This window comes from Meles meles, chromosome 7 (genome assembly GCF_922984935.1).
Source record: "Meles meles chromosome 7, mMelMel3.1 paternal haplotype, whole genome shotgun sequence".
Taxonomy (NCBI): Eukaryota; Metazoa; Chordata; class Mammalia; order Carnivora; family Mustelidae; genus Meles; species Meles meles.
Window position 1 is genome coordinate 17,230,866 of NC_060072.1, and position 25,942 is coordinate 17,256,807.

A 25,942-nucleotide genomic window follows, 5' to 3' on the forward strand; every position below is an offset into this window, starting at 1 on the left:
CGTCATCACCATCAACATCATCGTCCTCATCATCATCATCGTCATCATCATCATCATCATCACCGTCATCATCGCATCACCACCAGCAGCAGCAGCATATCCTATCAAGTACAGAACCGGCCTTATGAACAAGCTTATAAGCTTGAATCTTCCACGGTCAGAGAAAATCGAGTTAAGGATGTGTTAAACACTCAGGAAGGAGAGAGAAGCCCCCCTCCCTCCACGTCCCAAATACTCGGAGTGTTCCATTCTTGGTGGCCATGGCTACAGCAGAGAATTCAAGTCCCAAGGTCAAGGAAACATACTAATTTTGTCCACCTCACCAGTGCTCTGAACCTGGGCTCCCTAAATCATCTGTTGATTGCAGTCTGGTGCCCTAATTGGTCTGACTCTAGAGAGAAGGACGTGCTGATGTGCTAATGAGAATATTCCAGTCCTTGTGGCAGTTACAGTTTGATTTAAATTAATAAATTGGCTTCTCGTTTATTTTTTAAAATCACAGGGGGAAAAAGCATATTCCCTGGGCCATCTCCAAGGAAATGTTGCATTTGCATCCACAAACACATTTTGACCACTCTTCGGGCTCCCCAGGCCAGAGACGGTAATTAAAAACACAAAGCAATCGTGTATGCTTCCCAAATGCACAGAACACTTTCACACCCATTTTTTTTTTTTTTTCATTTGCTCTGCCTCAATCTTATAAAGTATTACACTTCTCCTTGTTTCTCAGGGGTTGGGTGAATGCTCCTTTTAAGGTTAACATGAATAGACAAAAGTTCTGGTCTTTTAAAAAGAAGTTGTTAGTGACATAATTGTAAGAGGGGGTGTTGTTTAGAATGAATTGTACAGAAGGCTTTATGAGGTTTTAAAAAAGCTTTTCTTATTAAATAACTATAAAACCTCACCAAAATAGCTCAAACTAACTTGGGAGAAGGCCAGTCATAATTAGTGAAAACCTAAAATGCAGAATATTTTTTTTAAATGCACTTTTAATACGTGAAGTCCACATAGTAAAAAGAACCCACAGCTAATAAAGCGCCCGTGTCTTTCACAAACAAACAGGGCTCCGTGAATTGGGCTGGTGTCCTTAAGGAGAGTAAACGGTCCCACTCCGCGAGCTTGGAGGGAGGAGCCTCATACGCTCACCAGCCTGGACTTCTTTAAATTTTTTTTTTAAAGATCTTATTTATTTATTTGACAGAGAGAGAGATCACAAGTAGGCAGAGAGGCAGGCAGAGAGAGAGGAGGAAGCAGGCTCCCCGTGGAGCAGAGAGCCTGATGCGGGGCTCGATCCCAGGACCCTGAGATCATGACCTGAGCCGAAGGCAGCGGCTTAATCCACTGAGCCTCCCAGGCGCCCCGAGCCTCGACTTCTTTATAGGAAAAGAAATCCGCCGCCACGGGAAAGGCCTGGATCATCTCTAGAGACCTTCCGGCTCTACGAGGCTCGTCTTTTCTAATTACGTTCACACTAGTAATTTGCTCCTTAAATGCCTTCTTCACGGTGCAGGTGGAGGAAAGGCTACATATTCTAAATTAGCAGGGTTCAAATTAATGAGGTTTTACCATCTTCCAGGTCGATTTGGAGATGAACAAAAATAGAAAAAGAAATGAGATCTAGTAGCACGTATTCTGACACAGAAGCGCGGGCTCACCTGGTCGATTTCTGCTCCCGGGCCAGCTGTTCCACAGAAGCCTGAGACGGGCTGTTCAGGTGTTTTGCTTTTTTTCAGAAAGAAGACATCAGTCGGCTGCCCATTGGTCCAGCAATGGAGAGTAAAAGGATGACCGCTGGGGGTCTTTGAAAAAAATGGAGACAGGCACCCCAGCGTGGAAGGACAGATATTGTTGGAAGTTCAACCAATTTTCCAGAACATTTGGGCATCTCCGATTTTTATCCCGGGGAAAAGGCTATTTCAGTGGTTTCAAATGTTTTGTATCGCTTAGAACAAGGTTGGGCCGAATAACTACAGGAGCAAAGGCTGATTCTTTAGTGGGTGTTACAGAGAGAACCGTGTCCTCCCCAAATCCGTTTGCTGGAGCCCTAACCCCCAGTGGGACTGGATCTGGAGATGGGGCCTTTACAGAGGTAACGAGTTCAAAGGGAGTCATAAGGATGGGTGGGGTCCTCATCCCTTAGGAATCAGTATCCTTAGAAGAAGGAGAGACACCAGATCCCTTTCTCCCCTCTCTGCTCGCATGGAGAAAAGGCCACAAGAGGCGGACAGTGGTCTGGATGCCAGGAAGAGGCCTCACCAGACCTTGACCCTGCTAATGCCTCCGTCTTGGACTTGCAGCCTCCCGCCAAAACGTCCATCGTGGGAGGCTGCCGCTCTGGGCGGTGCCTTGGGACAGAAGTCCTCGCTGACTAATCTCACGCCAGCCATGAGGTGCTATCGTGACCCTCGCTTTCCGTGAATTATTGGCTTTATTGGTTAGTTGGTTCATTCCCTCGTCCCCTTCACTCACTCACTCGACAGACCTCTGGCAAGCACCGCACTTGTAACTTTCTACAGAGGGAACAGCTTGGATTCCAAGAAGGCCTATAACGGACATCAAACGCACGGTCCACGTGGCCTCGATGTGACCCCGAGACCACACACACTCAGTCCTGAGCGATCGGGGTGTCTCCTCTTACCGTCCCATCTTCCTTGCTGCAACAGCCTCTTCATACCTATTGTTTTAAACCACCTCCGTCCTTTTTCTTTTCCTGCCAATTATGCACTGTCCCCTTTTTAGACCTCAAAATTGAGGTTTGCACGTAATTGCTCTGACAATTCCCTCAGTATCGAGGCCGAGACTGAACGCATCTTAATGAGATGCATAATTGCTCAGCACAATGCTTTCTGTTCACTAACGGTTCTGTGATTCAGCTCGGTAATTCATTTACCACCCATCTTCCCTCCATAAAGGCTTCAGGTTCCCCTTCTCCAGCCTGAGACACTGAGATCGAGCGCTCTGTTTCCCTGGAGCCCCCATTCATCACAGTCATTCCGCTCCTTTGCAATTTTCAGCATGGAGACCCATTCCCACTACACCAAAGTCATCTGTCGCTTGAGACACTTGGCATGGCAGCGGATGGGACCTTCAAGAGGCTGGTGCATTTCTCCAATCCCAAAACAAGATGTTTATCATCATCGTCACTGAAAGTAAATAAGCCTCTCCTGACTTCATCAGGCAACAACCGATGGGAGAGCTGGTGGCCGGCACACAGCATTGGACACCGCGTGCACGGTCATCTACCAGCGGCGGCCTGGGCCACGACCGCACACCAGCAGCAAAATGTTAACACCCACATTAGGCTCAGTACTGGAGTTTACACACCACTCCCATCATCTACACCATCGCCGGAGACAGAGAGAGGCACCAGCATTATTCCCACCTCCAGGGGTGAAAGACCTGTGGCTACGGGACTTGCTCAGGAACACCCTTGTGGTGTGGCAAAGCTGGGACTTTGAACTCAGGGCTTCCAGCTCTCAGCCTTGTCCAAAGGCCACCCATGAACCAAATCCAGCCGCGTGCAGTCATTTATACGTGGTCTAGGGCTGTGTTCACCCTGTGGCAGAATAGCCCATCGTCACAACGGAGACCTACAACACTCCCCATCCAGGAAACAGGTGTGGACCTGAGCTAGAACTTCAGGAACAGCCTTGGTTTAGTACTTTAGAATGCTCCGGCAGAATGAGGTGGCTTTGGGGTGCCTTGGCTCTTCGTATGTGGGCAATCCTGGAGTGAGCACTAAACTGGGAGTCAATGGACCCTGCCTACGGCTGTGGGGGTTACTGGCGATGGTGCACCCCCTTCTAGATGCCTGGCCTTGTTCTATCATTTTACTGCTGTGTCTTCATTTAGTCCTTGCAACAACCCCCCTGAGGCACCTACTGGGATTATCCCTATGTGGACAGAAGAGGAAACTGAGGCACAGAGAGGTTAAGTAACTTGCCTGAGGTCCCCCAGCCAGTGCTGGCAGAGCTGTCTGCCCTACACCAGCTCACTCCACTACTCCCTCCTGGAAACTGGACTTTAAAGTGTGGCCTCATCTCAGTTTGTTAAGAGCCTTAACAATACCAGCCAAGTCCCTTCTGCCCCGTGAGGTTCTAGGGATTAGGATGTGGACATCTTTTGTGGGGCTGTTCTGCCTACCACAGTTTAGGACGCAAGTTAACTCCAAGCCACAGGCTGTGAATGCCCCTGGGTCAAGGGCAAAGTCAAGGACAGCACAAGACATGGAGAACGGAAGTCTGTCCTGGTTCCCTTAATGGGGTTCTGCGGCCTTGCTGTACACGCTCACTTGAGCTTGAGGCTGGCTTGACTTTTATCAACCAAATAGATCCTTTCCCCAGGCCACGATTAAGGTGCCCCCCCACCCCCGGAACTGGTGGGTGCAGTCTGAGGACTTTCCCAGGATCCCACCGGGTAAAGCTTGAGATCAGAAGCACAGCCACCTTCCAAGATTTGCACTGGATTTGGACACTGCTATTTAGCAAGTTAAATTTGAACATTGAACTGATGAAGACAAGCAGGGTTTCTTGGGCTCAAGACCCCCCCCCTTGCACTAATAGGATAACGAATGGTAACAATTTGCCAGGGGCTGTTTATCTTACAAGATGCTTATCACTTCTTCCTCTCTGAGTTCCACCGTGTACCCTAGGGAGGGAAACTCCGTTATTAATTGCAATGGACTCTCATTCTCCTAGCTCCTGGTTCTTATTTCAAGATTGCGAGGCTTGAATCCTGGTATTTTTTTACTTTTAGCAAAAAGAAAACTGCGGTGTTATATGCTCTTCTCTGATAAGACAATGAACAAACCAACCAACACGATACGCTCATTTTTCCACCTGCTCAAGAAAAACGGCACTTGGCTGTAAGTCGGGGGGCAGAAATCAGTTCCTCTGGATCCTTTTCATTAAGAAAGGAGTTGGCAAATTATTTCTCCTGTACTGATCTCTTAAGATCTCAATTTTGGGCGCCTGGGTGGCTCAGTGGGTTAAGCTGCTGTCTTCGGCTCAGGTCATGATCTCAGGGTCCTGGGATCGAGTCCCGCATCAGGCTCTCTGCTCAACGGAGAGCCCTTCCTCTCTCTGCCTGCCTCTCTCGTGATTTCTCTCTGTCAAATAAATAAATAAAATCTTAAAAAAAAAATCTCAATTTTGAAGAGAGCAATGAATCCACCCATTTTTTGGGCTCTGGTTGGAGGCATGTTGGAAGAGAAGGCTACTGATTTAACAAGAGGTTTGGAGATTATCTGTGGATTTCTCTTTCTTATTCAGTCCCTTTCCCCCAGGACCATGAATAATTGGATGTCAGCTGCTCCTGAACTCCCCTAGTATCTGCCAATTCCTTTAAAAAGTCACATTTCTTTTCAGACACCAGCTCATTTATGCTGTAAACTGGAGGAAAACCTACTGAGAGCCAAGGCTGAGATTCTAAATGGAGATTAACCACTCGTCGAACAAGAGAGACCCAAGGCCGAGAGCAGAAAGTGGAGGTGCCCTTTGTAAGCCAGTCTAAGTGGTGACAAAACACTTTTGAGGGACATGTCCCATGACAGCCTCCTGATTTCCAAATGTCACTCTAGCAGGCAATTTCCCTATAAAATGAGCTAAGACTTTCAAGTCGCTCCAGGAGTCCTGGAATGAAGGTGCTCTGAGAATGATAATTACAGAATTATGAGGCTATGGATGGCCACGTTCACTAATTAGCGGAGGGACCGGCTTTCTCAGATTCAGATTTGCCCCTCTGCAAAGATTACAAGTTGTCCCTCGTTCATGGACTTCCAGGTTGCTCCTGAAAAGTGGAACCCAGAATGTCCCTCCTGCAAAACCCAAGAGCTCAGTGTGAGTTTAATTCCTTAGCCTTGGTGATAAATGAGTTTAGGGGGCGAGTTAACCCTTTCGTACAATTCCAGCAGCTGCTGCTGGTTAAACAGGTCCTTCCAGAAAAGAAGAATGAACTAGGGAGAACACTGCAGATGGTCACCGTGTCTCAGCAGGGACGAGCTCGAACAAGGAACACCCAAAACAGCCTCCCAATGCTTACACCCAGGGAAGAAGTTCCCAGCAGTTTCCCTATTTCGGGCACCATCTCTGGCCTGAACAATCTTTTTTTTTTTTTTTTTTAAGATTTTATTTATTTATTTGACAGAGAGAGAGATCACAAATAGGCAGAGAGACAGGCAGAGAGAGAGGGGAAGCGAGCTCCCTGCTGAGCAGAGAGCCCAATGCGGGACTCGATCCCAGAACCCTGAGATCATGACCTGAGCCGAAGGCAGAGGCTTAACCCACTGAGCCATCCAGGCGCCCTGGCCTGAGCAATCTTGTTCCTTGTTCAAGGATAATCTGTTGACTCATAAGGGGGGTGGGGGTGGGCTGCGTGAGTTTCTGCAAGAGGTCTGGAAGCCTGGAAGCAGAGAGAAGTCGTGGGCTCTGGATACAGGTGCACGGAGCCCCCCCAATTCTTGCTCCAAGCACTGCCTCCTGCCCTGGACCCGGCTCCTTCCTCCCCCCACCCCCCCCCACCCCCCGCACCGGGAGCACCTGAAATCCTCCCAGCACTGAGTCCCCGCTGACCAGAGACGGAGGGCAGGCTTGTTAGTAGTGGTAGCCGCGTTAGTGGATACTATCCTAGCCCTTGACACAAGTCAACTCATTACATTCTCCTAACAGTTCAAAGAGACAGGTAATGCTGTTACCCCCGTTACACGGATAAGGACACTGAGGCACCCAGCATTTAGGAATCAACCCAAGGTGCCTCTGCCAGTAAGCGGGGCTTTAAACCAAGGCAGCCCGATTAGGAGAATGCTGGTTTTCACTGCTGTGCTATGTGGCCTCTTTAAGCTGAAGGTCAATAAATTATTCCCACATTCCTGGTGAGGCAACTGAAGCCCCAGGACATTGAGGTATTTGCCCAAGATCCCACCGCTGATAGGTGAAAAAAGGCAGAATTTCAACTCTGGACTTAAGGCTCTAAATAAATTCCCTTCTCTTCCCATTGAACCACATTGAGATCTGTTGCATGTGGCATGGAGGGCGATGGGGGTGGGGAATACCTAAAAAAACATCATTTGCAAATAAAGGCCTGAATGGGAGGGGGCTCGGTTTGTAGGGCCCACTTGGGCTCCTCCTGCCTGTTTCTTAACAAACTGAGGTCAGGAACAGCCCAACCAAAGAAGAGAACAAACCTGAGCTCTGGCCACCCAAGGGAGCCCAGCTCCCTCCAAGCGTGCAAATCCCCTTCACCCAGGGACAAGGCATCCGGGAAGGATGGGGCTGCCTTTTGAAGGCACCACACCCCGTTTCGCTTCTCCCTGAGTTGAGCCCCTTAGGAATATTTAATGCCCCCAGAGGTACTGCAAGGCTGGCGATCTAGCTAGCCCACCACGGGACTCTGGGTCCCCACCACGGACAAGCACCCCACGCTGCACAAACATCCAGCTTCTACATCCTAAGTTTTCTGAAATCAAAAGCGCGCCAGGCTCCGGGAGAGGTAAGGACCGCTTCCGCTTTCCTGGTCTCCAAAACCCATGCCCTTGTCCTTTGTTATCCAATGCGCGGGACCCATGCCGCTTCTAGGAGCCCCCAAGAGGGGGCTGTTTGCTCAAAAGCCTTCCCCGGTTCCCCCAGGTGAAAACTGTGCATTTCTAACAAGCTCCCCGGGGGGGACGCCAAGACTGCTGGCCCTTGGACCCAGCTTTGAGTAGTACAAGCCCAGAGTCTGAGCTTTGGGACTTGTTACAGTGCCTTTTGTGACACTGCAGGGCAGCCAAAGCACAGAACCCAAGCTTTGAAGATGGGAATTCCCTTCTCACAGGTAGAAGACGGTCCAGCTAAACGGAGCTCTTTCTTCCAAGTGATCCGAACTTGGACTGGCTCAGTCCAGGCATCACGCGCCTTTCCCGCTTTTGTGCCTGAGTAACAATAACAGCAGACAGCAAACACTTGTGTTGGCCTCACTGGTGTAGTGTTTGCAGTGTCTGGATTCATTTCGTCCTCACGAGAAGCCTAGGAGGCAGGGGCCAATATTATCCTCGTTTTTGCACATGAGGAAATGGGCACGGAGCAGGTCAGGAGCTTCCCAAGTCGGGGTGGCCCCGGGACTCCCGCCCAGGTGGGCCAGTTCCAAGCCCCGTGCTCCTGACCACCTCTAGGCTGTGTGGCCTCAGATGCTCCGCTTTTTCTCAGAGCTTTGCCCCGAACACTAGGGCAGGACGCGAGGCCGGATCCAAGCGAGCCCTGAACCTGCTCAGCTCTCATAAACGGAGCTCTGCATGGCAGGACAGCCTTGTATCCACAGCTAGATCCGTGAATATTCCTGCAGGGAACATGCTGGAGACTGCACAGACCGTCAGAGCCGTTTCTCCAATACTTGGAACGACTGCCAGACAGTATACTGGCTGTTCTGTGGCTTTAAAGCCCTGATTTAAGACGAAGAAAAATAAATGTTGCAAAGGCCGTTTTAGGCAGCACCAGAGTCTGCCCGAGCGGCACGCCCCTGTGGTGTATTCCGGAATGGCCAGCTTCTTTCCAGGGCTTCCCGACACCTGCCAAGGCTGGGAGGAGGCCAACCCGGGGTGCCACCCGCCGTGGTCATGTAGATACCGAACATGGAAGATGGCTGGAGCCACCGGAGCTGCCGACCTTTCTAGAAGTCAGGAGCCACGGAGGACAATGTTCTTCACAAGTCCCCTTCACAATGGGGGCATGGGAGTGTCGGATGCCCGCCCAGGAGGGACAATGATTTTAGTCCCTTGAAAGTGAGCACATCGTTTCTCCTTTGTGGGTTTGCTAACTGTGCAGGGAGCTGGGAGCGGGCTGTCCCTCCGTGGGCCCCCTCCCCTGTGCCCTGGCTCGGGCTGTGCACACACACAAGCGCATGTGTGTACTCACACCTAGTCTAGGTCCATGATCCAATCTGTCTACGCTACTCCAGCACCGGGCGCTGACCTGAAATAGTATTTCATTCTGTAATGATCAGTTTACGGGCGATGCACCTGTCAGAGTCGAAACTAACGGAGGGTAAGGGTCTTAGTCCTGAGAGTCCCAGGTTCTAGAAAGTGCTATGCACAGAGCAGGGTTTACGGATTGCCTTGTGTACACACACACACACACACACACACACACACACACACACACATGCTGAAGCCTAACCTCTGGTACCTGTGAATGTGGCTTTATTTGGAAATAGGGTCATTGCAGATGTAATTAATGAAGATGAAGTCCCACCGCAGTACATGGCCCCTGATTCAACAGGATTCAAGTCCTTTTAAGAAAGGGAAATTTGAGGGCACCTGGGTGGCTCAGTGGTTTAGTTAAAGCCTCTGCTTTCAGCTCGGGTCATGATCCCAGAGTCCTAGGATCGAGCCCCGCATCAGGCTCTCTGCTCAGCAGGAAGCCTGCTTCTCTGCCTACTTGTGATCTCTGTCAAATAAATAAATAAAAATTTTTAAAAAAGGAAATTTGGACGCGTGTGTGTCTGCGCGTACACACACACGGAGAACACCACATGAGGGGAAAAACAGAGCCTGGGGGGACGACAAAGGTTGCCGTCAAACCACCAGAAGCTGGGAAAGGGGCATGAAACAGGTTCTCCCTTGCGGCTCTCAGAAGGAACCAACCCTGCCAACACCTTGATCTTGGACTTGTGGCCTCCAGCGCTGTGAGACATTGTTTCAGTTGTGAGCCCCCCAGTCTGCAGCCTCAGCAAACTACCCCAGTAGGTACACAGAGGGAGGGGGAGGGGAGGGAGAGGAACCAAGGAATTTCAGCTCCATTTCAATCAATGCACATTTACTGAGTTCTGCTTGTGCCACAGGCCATGGGAGGAGGAGGAAAGGAGGGAGGACAAGAGGGAAGAAAGAAACAGGGCTGAATGTGGACTAAGTATTGAGGGAGGGTGAGATCTGGCTTGAGGAATCCCCTCACCCCACCCCTGCATTCCTCTCAGGCTGAGGCTCGCTTTCCCCGTTTCCTTCAGGCACTGGGCCCCTGAACCTGTTCTCTCCAACCTCACACACGGACACGTGCTGGCCTCCAGAAAGAATCTAACCAGATGCAAGTTGAGATGGAAATGATCGATACCTTTCTAACCATCGGCCCTTCCATGGTACTTGTACGCAAAAATGTTTTTAGGGGAGACACAGGCATCAGCTTGCCTTGGAGACATACTCTCTGGATCAGGGACATCACTTGACCCCAGGAGACCTCCTGCCTTCGCTGAAGCCCCAATCACCCCCTCAGACCACATGTCCACATACCAGACTTGCTCAAAGCACAGTCAAGCCGCTCCCCTCACTGCCCAAACCCCCGGTGAGCCCCTCTTCTGTAGCTGGCCCGAAACAGCCAGCAGGTGAACAAGACACAGGCCCTGCTTTCAAGGGGCTCAAGGCTGAGTAACATCATTTCAAATGCACAGGCTGAGTGTCCCGAACGAGGGAAATGTGGGCACGGGGGTGTGGTGAAGGGGCATATTAGAGGCCTGCACTGTCCAATAGGACAGTCACCAGCCACATGTGTATGTCACTGAGCAGATGACATAGAACCAGTCTGAGCTGAGATGTGTTGTGTCAAATACACATCAGACTTCAAAGACTTAGTACAAAAACAAGAACGGAAAATATCTCATTATTGTTTTAATCTTTAAGTAGGCTCCACGTCCCACCTGGGGCTTGAACTCAGGACCCTGAGATCAAGAGTCACATGCTCTACTGAATGAACCAGCCAGATGCCCTAAGAACACAAAATATCCTAATTTTATATTGAGTACAGGTAGAAATGATCACATTTTGGATGCACTGGGCAAAATAAAAATATACCATTAAAATGAACCTCACCTGTTTTCTTTTAACTTTTCAAAATGTGGCAGCTAGAAAATTCCAAGTTATATATGTGAGTCATGTTTATTCCTGGTAGGCAGCACCATTCTGGAAGGACATTTAACCTGAGCTTGGGGAGAAAAAATAAAAACTTTTCATATACGTTTAAAACTATTATTATTTTTTAAAAATTAGAGAGAGAGATCACAAGGAGGCAGAGAAGCAGGCAGAGAGGAGGGGGAAGCAGGCTTCCTACTGAGCAGAGAGGAGCCCAATGCGGCACTTGATCCCAGGACCCTGAGATCATGACCTGAGCCGAAGGCAGAGGCTTAACCCACTGAGCCACCCAGGCGCCCCTTTTCATATACTTTCTAATTTAATCTTTAATAACTAAAATGTTATTTGGTTCCTTTTTTTTTTTTTTTTAAAGATTTCTTTCTTTATTGGGTGGTGGGCAGAAGGAGAGGGAGAAAGAAACTTAAGCAGACTCCACACAAGTGCAGAGCCCTGCATGGGGCCAGACCCAGGGCTCAGTCTCACGCCCCTGAGATCATGACCCTTGAGACCATGACCTGAGCCAAAACCAAGAGTCGGACGCTTAACCAACTGCACCACCCAGACACCCCTTTATTCCTTCTTTATAAACAAGGTCTCCAGCGCTAGAAAACTTCAACTGTTTGCCATGATTTCACAGAAATTAGTGGTGAAGATGGGGTTGGAAAGCCTGCTCCCCTCCAGATCTGCAGAGAGGCGGGAGAGGGGGCAGGAGACAATGCCCACCCCAATCCAGGTCTCCCCAACAGAGAATGTGAGAACAAGCCAGGGCTTAGTATCAGCCCTACGCATCTGACAAGGTTCAAATCCAAATGACTGAGAAGCTACTTGAGTCGTGTAATTTACAGAAAAATCAAATTATGTAAAAGTCTCATAATTGAGGGTAATTTAGGAAATAACTTTCTGAAAATGGCAGATTTTACAGCTGTGTTGCCATACAGAAATTGCCGAGGTCATTCTGTCATTCGGATGCCCTTCTCTGGCTGAAAGGCCAGATTACAGTCACATAGGCTGACACAGAAAAACCTCATTAAGGCACGGAGCTCACTACCTAGGTTTGAATATACGGCGTCAAACGAGGCTTCCCGAAATGGACCAATGGCCTATAAAGATGAGCTGAGTGAAACGTGGATGAAGCCACGGGCTCGATGGCATCACACAGAGAGGGGGTCTACTTTAGCTACTACTGAAGCACTTCACTAGGGATGGGGCATGACAATGAAGGAGAGGTTTAAACCCAGTAGCTCTCTCTGCCATGGTCCTGGCTATGGGTTGAGTGTACAGGTACCCACACTCACACACACACACACACACACAGGCACCCACGGCCTTACCGATCAGCATGTCCAGGTTCTTAATAACAGAGTCAACCAGACATGTCACATAAATAAAAATTTTTAGGAAGAGCTCATGATGAACAGCTAGTAGCTTCCGAGCAAGAGGAAATCATTCTAGCTTATTATTATTCAACAAAACTCTAAGTGTGCACCTGCAAAGTGTCTGAGCCTATAATATAGGGGACCAGCATGGCCCAGACCCCGTAAGAGAAGTCCCAGGTCACCTAAATCAACTCAGATCATGGTTGGCTACCGATTAACACGATTAACAACACCAACTCTTCCTGGCTACAATCTCGGGTGCTTTTTTTTTCTTTTCTTTCAGGTGCTTTTTATACAGGATTTCGAAACTCACAGAACTCCAAGACTGTATTGTGTTCCTTTTTTTTTTTTAGATTTTATTTATTTATTTGACAGACAGAGATCACAACTAGGCAGAGAGGCAGGCAGAGAGAGAGGAAGGGAAGCAGGCTCCCAGCTGAGCAGAGAGCCCGATGCGGGGCTCGATCCTAGGACCCTGGGATCATGACCTGAGCTGAAGGCAGAGGCTTTAACCCACTGAGCCACCCAGGTGCCCCTATTGTGTCCCAATTTTACAGATCAAGAAACCAATGCTTGGGAGGTCAAGTCATTGCCCCAGCTCATACGTCTGGGCTGGAACCCCCCCCCGCCCCCAGTTCCTTCAAGCACCCAATTCTCTCCTCTTACCCAAATCATGTCTGACCGAGTCCCCATCTGTCCTGGCTTGATTGGAAATCTGACCAGGGCGCTTTCCCTGGTTCAAAGAAATAGAGCAACCGGCCCCGGTGACAGAGGCGGCCCGCTGTCCCTGGGTTTTGCAATGAGCTTGCTCATCTATTGTAATTTGCAATTAATAATGAAGCATTCTCCCAAGCACTGTGCGTAAGATCAAGTTCATGTAATATTTCATCTTTGCCAGCCAGCTGCCGTTCTGCAAGGCTGACAGTAAGTAATATCTTTGCATAAGGAGCCGGTCCACAACTAAATCAATTAATCCCTCCTTGGCTGGTAGACAGCTGTTGGGTCAAAACAAGATAATTAGACGGACTCGTCATTTACCAGGTGGTTGGTAATGAAGGGATTAATTGCCCAGAGTTGGAAGCCGCACAATGTCTGCTCGTCCTTGCCTTCTCCAGCGAGTCCAATCATGAGCCTCAGTCTCCCCAAACGAAAATTCGGAAGGCCTGGGCCTCTCCTCCTTTCACATTTGTTCGAAAGACCAGAGCTCTTCCTTGTGACGTGCCCGTCTGATGCGTGGCATGGAACAAGTCTGGGTTCTCGTCCTTAAGGGGTCCGGAGCTGCGTGGCTCAAGTGTCCCTGACACAGGGCCGCTCCCGAAACCCTGCCTGGAGGCTCCGCCGCTTGCATCTGTCCACGCAGTGCTGGTGGAGTCCCCCCTCCAACTGAGCGCCTCAACTCCCAGACCCACCAGTGGAGCATGAGGGAATGTGAGTTCCAGGAGGGTGAGTGCTCAAAACTGACCCAGAGCCTTCATAAGAAACGACAGGGAGCCGCCTCGGTGGCTATGCTTTGAGGGGCTTGTCCCGGAGTGGGTTATGTAAGAACCAAAGAGTTTTGAACTCAAGGGACCCCTACAGACCCACCAATCCGGTGCTTCTGAACACTGCCGCCCCCCAGAATCACCGGGCAGTTCTGAAAAAGACCGACGCCCCAGCCCTATCCTAGACCCAGCAACAAAAGCAGAATCTCGGGGTAGGGTCTGGGCACTGGCCATTGTTTCAAAGCTCCCCAAGGGGTCCCCATGGGTAGCCGGGGTTGAGAACCCCAGATCTCGGTCATTTTGTCAAAGAGGCCGCCGCGGCAAGGAGGGGACAGGCTCTGCCTTAGAGAAGCCCCACAGTTAACAAGTGGCTTGACTCCAAAACAGCTCTTGGCTTAGGAGTTGTACAGGTTCTCCTCTGGGCTCCCTGGGACCACCAATCCCGCGGGCGGGTAAAGACTATGCCCTCCTCAAGGGTGGACAAGCCTGATCCGGCTGGGACCACCTTGTCCCTCCTGCCTTCTCTCCAACCAGCTCCCTGCATGCTCCCCACTCTGGCCACAAACCCCTCTCTAATTCCAGAACATGCCATGGATGAGCCTACCTGGGGCCCACGCTCCTACTCTTCCTCCCCTCCTTGATGCTGTTCCCTCTTCTCTGTCAGATGAAGTCTGATGTGTCTTCAAAGGCCCAGCTAATGCCATCCCCTCTACAATGCCTCCCACTTGCCCTGTACCTTAAAGGGTTCGTTACTTACTCCTGATTCTCCCATACCGGAAAAGCCTCTATTATCAGCATTTATCATGTCCGCCTACCCACGTGCCTCTCCTCCCCATGCCTCTTCCCCCTGTTTAGCCTATAAATGTGTGCAGAAGAAACAAAGCTTGGCAAGCATCTCTGAGAAGGCTATTTACATTGGTGCTAGAAGAGCCCCCCACCCCAACCCCTTTGGACAGTTCAAGCTTTTATCAGTCTAAACTTAATCAAAGACCCCAACTTCCCAATTTCACTGAGACTCGCTATCCCACAGCAGAGTTTGTGAGGGTGACTCCTGCTCAGCCTAGCCACCGCCGAGAGACAAAGGCCTCTCCAAATATCAGGTTCAGGAAACAGAAAACAAAATGGCGGCCATTTACGGGACATCTACTGTGCATTCCTCATCACTCCACAAGCCTTGGCCCCTGACCTCGGGAATTTCACGACAATCCTGAGCACATCTGTCTCAGCTTGAGTCACTAGGGAAGAGAACCTCAAGAAAGCATTTTTCTCCTCCACCTGGAAAAGATGAAGGGATAGACTCATCCTCCTCCTACCCCACCAGGTCAGATGGGCCCGGTGCTACCACTGCGGACCTGTGCGAGCTCCGCAAATTGCTCCGTTAACTGGACCTCAGCTGACTTATCTGAAGAATGGGGTTCAACCTTCCTTTTCAGGTTCTTGTGAAGATTCAACAAGGTATGTGTAGAAATGCCTCAAACAGTGCGGTCTGATAGAGTGAAAGCAGATCACGCTTTCAATGAAGAGTAACTTTAGCTCCTTGCTCCCTCTTTCGATCCTTCCTCCTGGAGCCTACCTCACAGAGAGGTAACTCTACTTTAGCATCTTGAAGACTGGACCAATAAGGGGTCACCAAATAAGATATTTGTTTTTCCTCAAAAAAAATTAGGGGGACCTCAAACAGTTCACCCAGAATACCACTAGATTCCCTCAAACACAGACTGGCCCTCCCAAGCCCTCAGGAATGCCCATCGACAGCTGGACAGCTGGACTCCGTGTTTATGAATTCCCTGGTCAGCCCTTCAGCTGCGTATCTGTCTTCTTGGAACATGGTAATCACAGAGCAGGGAGAAATGCTAAAGAAAGCACCAGGCAGGGCAGGGCTGAACCACATGAGTGATGCTGTGAAGATTTCAGGGAACCCATGAGAGGACCAGGAGGTGGGCGGGGCAGGAGAACAAGCTGTCTTGCTCCCACTGGCACTCTGGGGGCAATTATGGCCCTATTGACGGCTGCCAACGAGCTCTGCCCTGCGAGTCTGAGCTGCGCCGGGGCGGCCCACAGATGTGCTCGGCCCACAAATGTGCAGTTGGCAACTCCTGAACTTTCGGTGACTTGACATCCGCGGATCTGATCAGCAATTACATTTTATTTCGGGGCCAGGGAGACAGCGGAGAACCAGGAAAATTATAAGACATCAGAGCACAGTTCTTCTAAGAATATCAACCATAAACTTTTTTAACCAATTGTTGTTTTAGTGGTTAGGGGATTTGTGAGGTCCTGAAATAATAAAACTGTGGACACAAAAATCCGATTATAGCCAATTGTCCCCAGGGAGCTTTTTAAGTCTTTGTCCAATAAAAACCTGGGTGTGATTCTGTTGTTGTTTTGCAGGGGGATGGGGTGATTCGTGCCAAGAGAACTCTGCTGGTGACAGTGAGCGGAGCATAGAGATAAATGGATTTGTAGTGTGTCCTGGGATCGAATCTTTATGCTGCTTCCTATCAGCTGTATGGCCCTAGGCAAGCTGTGGAACTTTCCTGGCCTCAGCTCTCCCATTTGTGAAAGGGGAGTGGCAGACCTCGTTTGGGGCTTATTATAAACATTCCATGAGATGTTTAGAACCATCGAGAAAACATCTGGTCTACAGCACCAGTACATGGTAACGAAGATGGACCTTCTTGCTCTAACATTTCTTTCTTTCTTTTTTTTTTTAAGTTTTTATTTATTTATTTATTTTTATTTGACAGACAGAGATCACAAGTAGGCAGAGAAGCAGGCAGAGAGAGAGGAGGAAGCAGGCTCCCTGCTGAGCAGAGAGCCCCATGCAGGGCTCCATCCCAGGACCCTGAGATCATGACCTGAACCAAAGGCAGAGGCTTTAACCCACTGAGCCACCCAGGCACCCCTCTAACATTCGATTCTTATCTACAATAAACAGTTCCTGTTTTCACCATCGTATATCAAACCCAAATACCCAAATCAGCCTAAGACGGGGAAATGGCATCACTAGGAGCAGTTTGGTTTCTAGCAAAACTGACAGGCTTTGTCATCTGCCTCTGTGAGAACATCAGTCCAGGCCCGGCAACTTTAACAGCTTGGCTGGTGGGAAAACGTGACAGAGCACAACCACGCCAGTCGGGTGCAGAGTCTGTAAAAGTCTTACGGACACGAAACTTAACTCAACTCAACAGGGGTGGCTGCTCCCTCCTCTCCTCTCCATGCCTAGCTCACGGCAGCCCACGGCAGCCCAAGTGATCCCCAAGAGAGTGTCTCCGAGAAGCACCACTGACTGTATTTGCGTGGGAATGGAACATAATTGCAGCTTGTAAAGGAAACCAGCCTAAGAAAAAACATCCCGGGCAACATCCCGAGGAAACGGGGAGATCTTCCTGCGGGGACATTTTCCTGGTTGCCAGAGAAGGGGGCCAGACAGCTTGCCCACGACACTCTTGATGGAGGTGACTCACCCACCTACGCCCTCACAAACGGCTCCCAGAGCTGCCTCTCCAGCCCCATCTTCCCTCCCAGGTCTTAGGCTGCTGCAAAATGAGCTTCTCACCCAGAAAACAAAACACCACCAGAAAAAAGAGATGACCTCTACCCACGCAGATTGTCTCTCCTTTGGTGGGTTTACAAAAGGACCAAGCTGGGTCTCCCTTTCCAGTCAATTTGCTTATGCCAGCCCTGGGACAACAAGAGGAACCAGACACGGAGGGCTAACCACACACACCCAGCTGTCTGCTGCCCAGTGCCCGCTGCTTGTAATAGTGAAGAAATGAATGCATGAACAAGTGAATGACTCCAGGAATGGACAAACTCCATAGGAGGCACTGAGCAAAGTCCATCTTCTCCGGCAAACCTGCAAGCCAGGGACTATGAGCACTGCGTTACAAAGGAGGGCAGGCGGTCTCAGAGGGGTCCAGTATCTTGCCCGCACTCACGTAGCTAGGGAATGAAGAAACCAGGCTCTGAACCCACGTCTGACTCTCAAGTCAAGCCTTCCAGTATGGAAACCACCCTCATGACCAGGATAATGACAAATGTTTACATAGCCCTGACCCATCAGAGTTATTTTATCCTCCCCACATTCCAGAAACGTGGACTCATCGTGTATGCAAGCCGCACAGCCAGCTGGAGGGGAGGTAGGGATGTGAACACACACTTTCATTCTTCCCATCACAGGTACGCGGGGGCACCGTCTACAGACCAGGCCCTGTGTTAGGGGTTGGGGGTACCACAGTGAACAGCACAGACACAGTCCGTGGACCTCTCAGAAATAAGCTCCTCCCACGACACCATATGCCGCCCACAGAATTTCCCCCAGGAAAACAGTAGTGCTTCAGCAACTGTATTTTGCAAGGGAAACTGATCTGAAACAGAGCATGTCAACAAAAAGATAGGAATGGTTTGCCTCTCAGTAGCCTGTGCTGTTCCCCTTGTCGAGGCCAGTTCTGCCTCTTCCTAAAGACGGGCAGTGAACATGTTAGGAGACTTGCCTCTAATAATCAGCTTAATTGGGCGCCAGAGAAAACCCAAATAACCATTCCCTGCTGAGTCACCAGAGAACCCAGTAAGGAAGCCTGGGGGGATGGGAGTCTGCAGTGACCGGCTAACAGGACCTGGCCACCCTGGAACGCCCAAGCAGTGGGGCTGACGAGGGAGTGGATTCACCTGGTTAGGCCACCCCCGATGCACAAGCCCAGGAGCCCATTTTTCCAGAAGGCAGTGTAGGTGAGAGACAGGGAAGATCTGTGGGATTAGAAAGTTCCCTCTGCTAGACCTCCGGGAATGCAGCATCTTTGAGCACCAGGCCTTATCTCCCTCTACCAAGCACCTTAGTCCACAGAAATACTAAATTAAGAATTTATTACCAAAAAACTTCAGAGACTAAAGCCAAAGCATACATTTTTTCCTTTTCTCAACAGCAATCAAAGGTCAGGCCACTAGTAGCTCACTTGCTAGTTCCTAGTATCAAGCTCCCACAAGAGAACCAGCCTTAGTCTCCACATCAAGACCCGCACACACCACAGAGGCCATCGCCATGGTGACCAGGCCTCTTCCCTCGGCTCCTAGCTTTCCACAAGGACACATTCCCTTGGTTGGAGCTTACTTCACTCCAAGAGAAACTCTTCATGATCGAGCTCAATTTACCATGACAGTCACTTCACGAAAAGCAACCCCCACCCCCCACCAGCACGGAGTCTTGGTAACCGGCTACAGTGAGGGGGAATCCTCGGGGGATCTTGGACTTGAATGGATCGATGGAGCAGAGAGGCACGTTCACCCACACGCGAACCTTCTTTGGGGGTGCTAAGGGGGACACTGCCCAGATGGCTAAGTTCAGAGCCCCATTTCTGGCACCTGTGAGTATATGGCTCTCAAACCTGGGCAGGTCTGAAAGCTTAGTCGAGAACTAAACCAAAGGGTTTCTCAAATTCTAAATCCTGCTCGCTAGAATTTCAGAACCATGACATGGAGCAAGGGTGACCAAGAAAACGACCCCCGAAGGTAAAAATGCCAAGCAGTGCCACAAAGTTTCAAATCCCGCAAGAGCCAGATTTTGGAGACTTTCATTCTCCCCTCTCCTCCAAAAACTGATGCATGGAGACCAAGCCAAGAAAGCAAGAAAGTTTCTGGGGCTTACCTGGGTTGGGTTGTAGAGCTCCTGCAGGGGGCTTCGAGACCCCTTCCGACAGCAGATGTCCACACCGAAGGGGTTCCTCCGCATGACTGAGGAGAGAAAGTGAAGGCTCATCAGAAACGAGCAACAAAAGCTTGTTGTCTGACAAAGAAAAAGGCACAGAGGTAGGTGGGGGAAGAAGAAACAGGTAGGAAAGGAAGAGAGAGAAAGCCAGATTCTAGCAAAGCTGCTGTTCCTTTATCCAATGGCATGTCTTCCCCAACTTGCAGGCATCTCCACACTCAGGAGGTCATAAATAATCTAAAACCTTCTTTCCCCCAAGTTTTTAGGAAAACAAGACAGGCATCTGAAACTCACCGAAATGAAGCTACTTACGAAAGACAGCATAAAGTTTGTTCTCAGGGAGTGAGCTCTAGGAGCACCAGACTTGGTGATATATTTCAAATTGAGGCCTCAGTGATCAATTACAACCTCTTATTCCTGCCCTCCCCACTCCCTCCCCGGCTCCAGCACCAGGTTCTGGTCTCCTGAGCACCCTGCAGGGCCTCCCCCTGGAGGGCCCTCCCCACTGGCTAAGTCAGATGCCCAATTACCCCAAAGCCTCTTTTAAATTAGGTTATTTTCAATGAACGTATTCTGGTCAAGGCACAAAGGACAAGGGCTTATAGTTCTAAACAGACAGGGGGGCACTTATAAATAATAAAAGAAGGGTAAGGGGTGCTTGGGTGGTTCCATCAGTTAAACATCTGACTTTTGATCTCAGCTCAGTTCTCGATCTCGGGGTGGTGAGTTCAAATCCCACACTGGGCTCCACGCCCAGTGGAGAATGTGGGTATGTAGCCCACAAAAAAGAAAAATTAAAAAATAAAAGAGGGAGAATTAAGGGAACTCCTCAAAAGCCAATGGCATTGGGGACACGCAGCACTATTTTTTATAAAGGTTTTATTTTAAAGTAATCTCTACACCCAGTGTGAGGTTCGAACTCACAATTTCAGGATCAGGAGTCACATGCTCCACCGACTAAGCCAGCCAGGTGCCACCCCCACACCTTCCAAGAACTATTTTTAAGTGGAAAACAGTTTTTCTTGTCTCATTCTCCTTGTTCATAAACACTCTCATTCTGGGCCCTCCCTCCCAGAGCCTAACACACAGTCACCTGTTGGTAATTATTTGTTGAAGGGAGGGCGGCGTGGAGGAGGGAGGAACAAATGAATGAGAGAACAAGCGTTTTCTTCTCCCACAGGAGGCTATTTTCTCGTGCAATGACATGGTAGGGCATGGGGGGGGGGGGAGGACAAGGAAAGCAGATCCATCCAGAAGTCTAAAGAATGCGTCCTTCTGTAGCAGCCACAGAGTGGACCCATGATGTTCCCTGCAGCAGACAGCCCGGGGTTTGCATTCTGGCTCAACTGCATTCCAGCTGCGTGACCTTTGGCAAGGCACCTAACCTTGCTGTGCCTGTGTTTCTTCAGCTGTAAGATGGCATTGGCTGTGAGGATTCAGTGAATTACTCCTATGTGCAGAATGCTTACACCGGCGTGCAGGCCAAAAAGCGTTTCTTACAAATTTCTGAAGGGCATCAAATCGTACACTGGATTTGCACGTAACAATTCCCGACGCCCAGGAGGGAAGAGCAGAACCTCTCTGCTCTTGAGCGATCCAGCGAGCTGAAGGGAAGTCAGCAGACCTCAAAGGCTTCTCTGGGGGCGCCGGGGTGGCTCAGTCCTTAAGCATCTGCCTTCAGCTCAGGTCATGACTCCGGCCGGGGTCCTGGGGTCAAGCCCCACATCGGGCTCCCTGCTCAGCTGGAAGCCTGCTTCTCCCTCTCCCCCTGCTGATGTTCCCTCTCTGGCTGTCTCTCTCTGTCAAATAAATGAAAGGGCGCCTGGGTGGCTCAGTGGGTTAAGCCTCTGCATTTGGCTCAGGTCATGATCTCAGGGTCCTCAGATCAAGCCCTGCATCAGGTTCTCTGCTCAGAGGGGAACCTGCTTTCCCCTCTCTCTCTCTGCCTGCCCCTCTGTCTACTTGTGATCTCTCTCTCTGTCAGATAAATAAATAAAATCTTAAAAAAAAAAAAAGACACAAGAGATGCTATTTAAAAATTTTTTTTGAAAAAATGAAAAGATCTTTAAAAAAAAATAAAGGCTTCTCTGACTGGAAAGCCACAGAAGGCTGGGAGGGCTGGTGGGGGAGGGACACACCCGGGCCCAGCCCTCGCTCAGAAGCCTGCCTGAGGTTGGGATGGTGAGGAAAGCAGTCTCTGCAAGGAGCCGGTTACTTCTGGACATTCTCCAGGTGAGTCGACGCTTTCTCAGGCAGCTCCGCTTTGACTTGTCCCTCGGAGCCACGTGGAAATCCTCAGAGTAAATGATCGCTTCCAGGAACCTGGAGACTGTATGCTCTCACCCCTTCTCCTTTGCCTCCGAGAGCAGGGTCACTGCTTTTTTTCTGTGAAGGGCAGGCAGCACCTCAGCCCCATGCCCCCCCAGTCTCTGGGGCACCTTGTCATTAGCCCGGGACAGCCCAGAACCCAATGGGCGTGGCTGCATGCCAACAGTGCTCCATTCATGGACACGGGACGCGAATTCCGTGTCATTTTCACGTGTCAGGAAATCTTCTTTGGATGTTTTTTCTGTGTCACAGAAACAGGCGCGGCCCATGGGCTGTCGTTGGCTGACCCCCCGCCCCAGAGGACAGTCCCCAGGATGCTTGGGGTCAGCCGAAAAAGCCCCAGACACGTGCCGCCTGCCCCACAGCCCTCTCCCGCGAGGCGATCTGCGGGCAAATGTCCACCCACAAAAGCCGTTAGAATTTGATTAGGCTGTCCGGGGAGGGGGGGTTTGTGGGGGGAAACACTGCCTCTTTGTTCCTCCACCAAAGCTTCGAGAAGAAGGGGGAAAATCCACGTTGTGTTTCTCTTTAATTTATTGCTTCATTTTTCATTTCCACCAAAAACGAGGTAAACTGTTAAATGCACGCAACTTGCCCTCGGTGCACAATGACATAGCAACACTTTGGAGGAGAAAAAACAGCCATAAAACTTATAAAATTATGCTCACGCCGTGAAAGATTAAACCCTCCCCATGGCGGCAGACAGGCTCACGGAGACAGAGGCTGGAGGACCGCCACGGTGAAAACCTTACCGTGGAGTCCATTAAAAGTCAGCTTTTATGGGGGGCAGTATTATTTAATTGGTTTATTTTTCTAATACAAGGCCTTTAAAATGCTTTGACCGTGTGGGGCCTGCAACACAGGCCCTTTCCCAAGGCCGCCCGCCCTCTGTGCCTCCTCCAGCCCCGGCCATTAGCGCTCCGTCGGGCGCCCCGGGAACCAGCTTCGGCATCCCAGGCCACCAAAGCCAAAGGGGCCTTGTGTGCCGTTTATGAGGATGACAACAGTCTTACTATTTACCGAGCACTCCTTGTGTGCCAGGCACTTGGTTAAGCATAACCCTTCCCACAGTGAAGGAAGGACCTGCATTTTATAGGTCTGAGCCTCCGTTAACTTCAGAAGCTTGACCAAGGTCAAGACCACGGGAGTGGAAAGTAACCACTCGAAGGTTCAGACCTGACTGCTAGGCTCTTCACATCCAAACCAGGATAGTGAGGACCTGCTGCGCGCCTAGGAGATAAAGGAAGGGTTGGCAATTATGCACCTAAGTATTAAGTATGTTGTTCCCATGAGCGTTTTAGGTAAAGTAGCCTCAGAGAAGGGTGAGCGAGCAACACACACACATGGGGGTGGGTACGGTTTAGAGAGGGCTCACGGTACGCCCTGTAGCTTACACGTTTCATCTGCACAGCAGCTCTATGGGGTGGGTACCACCACTGTTCCCACTTTATGGATAGGAATATTGAGGCACAGCAGGGCTAGGTAACTTGCCCAGGTCTCATGACTAAGAGGGGAAGCGTGGACTCCAACAGAGGCCGTCCGTGCTCTCAGCTGGAATGCTGGACCCGTGGTCAGATGCCAAGTACACCAGGAAACTTTCTAGCTTGGCCCAAGACTGGGTTGGCTGGCCACTTCTAGGGCAGGGGATCTAAAATGTAATCCAGTATCACAGGGGTCATTAAAATGATGTGATGTGACAGCCAGACTAAAAACTAACCGTTACTGCACTCCATTCATTCAATAAACTTCCCAAGCGCCTACAGCATGCCGGGCATGGGCAGGGGGTGTGGACTACAGACCACCCCCTTCTTATTCACATTTTCCCCTGCTGCTTGGCACACAGTAGGTACACAAAAAAGCCTGTGAATGAGCTAGGATTTAAGACTTCCTTCACAAGCGTTGGACAGGCTGCTTTCTACTATATAAGGAAGAAACCACCAGTAGCATTCAACAGCTGTTCTTTTTTTTTTTTCCTTTGAAAATAAAAGGTCTGGTGATCAAAAGCCCTAAGGAAGGAATCCCTGAGGACATTTAACAGTGGCCTTCTGCTGTCCACGCGCCACCACAGGTTTTATTTAGCTGCAACACTAGCTTTTCTCTTTTCCTTTCAAAACCCCAATCAACGGAACTCAAGACCGTTGGGTAAGAATCAAATTGGCTCCGTTTACAGCACGATTTCTTGGACCCAGGAACGTTTCTGTACATTTCAAGATACAGGAATGAAGCTCAAATCAGAATCAAGCCCCTGTGTTTGTTTTATGATGACAAAGAGCACATTGATCCTACATGGATCCTCTACTCAAAATAAACGGACAGCGGGTGACACAAAGTGGGCTCCCAGCAAGGGGGTGGAGCCCGCCTCACCCTTGGAGTGGCTCCCTCTGACCTCGCCTTTGCTTCTGGGCTGCATGGGAGCTGCTGGATGGCTAATGTGGGTCTGAGGACATAAAACTGCAAGGCCCTGGGGCCCTGGGTGGGAGCTCACCTTTGATGCATTTTAGAAAACTACAGACTGGGGCGCCTGGGTGGCTCAGTGGGTTAAATAAAGCCTCTGCCTTTGGCTCAGGTCATGATCCCAGGGTCCTGGGATCGAGCCCCGCATCAGGTTCTCTGCTCGGCAGGGAGCCTGCTTCCTCCTCTCTCTCTCTGTCTGCCTCTCTGCCTACTTGTGATCTCTGTCTGTCCAATAAATAAATAAAATCTTTAAAAAAAAAAAAAAAAGGAAAACGATAGACCTTTGGGCTGCTCGGGGAGTACCATCCAGCCCCCATCACTTTACAGAAGAAACTGAGAGGTTAGACACTTGCCTACGCTCCCGGGGGTAGCCAGCCGCAGAGTTGAGGCTAGAACTCAGGTCTTATCAAGTACAGCAAGAGTTAATAATAAGAATCATGACAACTGTGATTTATTGAGTTTATCATGTGCCTGATGCCTGACAGAGGCTAAGCCTTTTTCTCACATTGCATCATCTGTTCCTCCTAATAACCCTGTATGTCCAAAATAATGCACTGATGATAATATCATTTATTCCCATTTTACAGTTGAGCCGACAGAATCCCAGAGAGGTTCAGTAACTGGCGCAAGATCACACAGCCAGCGGAGGGCAGGGTGGAACACGCGGCAAATTCAAACCCAGGCCTGCTTCCAGAAAGGGTGGTCTTTACCACTTTCCCTGCTGGCCCCACGAGCTGCTGCCACAGCACCTGTCTTCCCACTTCCCTCGACATCCAGAGCGAGGCAAGGTTTACTCAGTCAACCGGGTCCAAATGAGCCTCCACCCCCCTCACCCCCGCCAGCAAAACTGCTCTAATACTCCACTTAACTTCGGACACTTTCCGAATCTGATTTAGCTAACAGCCTGGGCGTGAGCCCTCGTCTATACTCTGCACCCGCAGAGCAACAATGCAATCACAGAGACGGCTTCTGCAAAGGTACCAATTCACGCAGTGCCCTGGTGCAGTACCGACCAGCCCGTCTGTCTACAGGGTGTTGGCACGGGACCATGTCTCAGTCAACATCATCAAGTTAGGATAAGTGAGAGCGATACCCAGCTCCCTCAGAGGAGGGAGTTTTCCATTCCTGGAAAGACGGGCCATCTGCTTTGTTACTGTCCGGTACCCAGCTGCTCTGAAAGGCTACTCCGTCGCAGCTCTCCCCTTTTCCCCCGGGGGAGGGCATCCTGTAGTTCCGACCATCCTGGCTTGCCTGGGACAGAAGAGACTGTCCTGGAACTCTGGACTTCTCCCATGCTAAAACCAGCAAAGTCCCAAGCACCGAGCAGCACCCTTTGGATTCAGACCCTGGTTCACTATTAACCAGCCCTGGGGCCTTCAGGCAACTTCTTCGTCTCTGAAATTCTAAAGCACAATAATAATGCCTATATCCTAGGGTGGTTTGGGGAATTAAATGAAAACGTAAAATAGCCTGGTACATAGCATCCAGGACTGTCCATGCGAAAAGTCGTAGGCCTAGATGCCACGCCTCGCTTTGCCACCACAGAGCCTCAGGCCCTCAGATTTCTCCTTGGTCAAGTGCAGAAATAAAACCAGGGGACCCCTAAATTCCCGATGTCTAAACACAGGGCAGCGGGAAGTTTCCCCAGAGAACCATGGGTTCAGTAAGCCCTGGAGAGGGGCTGGGAGTGGGGCAGTCAGGTGCAAGGGCAGGGGGTGTAGACAGAGGACCC

At 50.2% G+C, this 25,942-nt stretch overlaps 1 protein-coding gene across 2 annotated transcripts in view; it reads right to left on the reverse strand.

The window, feature by feature from the left end:
• Positions 1 to 25,942, reverse strand: part of CHST11 (carbohydrate sulfotransferase 11) — a 260,692-nt gene that overhangs the window by 117,649 nt on the left and 117,101 nt on the right. For both annotated transcript variants that reach the window (XM_046012699.1, XM_046012698.1), the window contains exon 2: positions 19,369 to 19,454. In XM_046012699.1, coding sequence (XP_045868655.1) covers positions 19,369 to 19,454 — 86 coding nt within the window. The remainder of the gene's footprint in view (positions 1 to 19,368; positions 19,455 to 25,942) is intronic.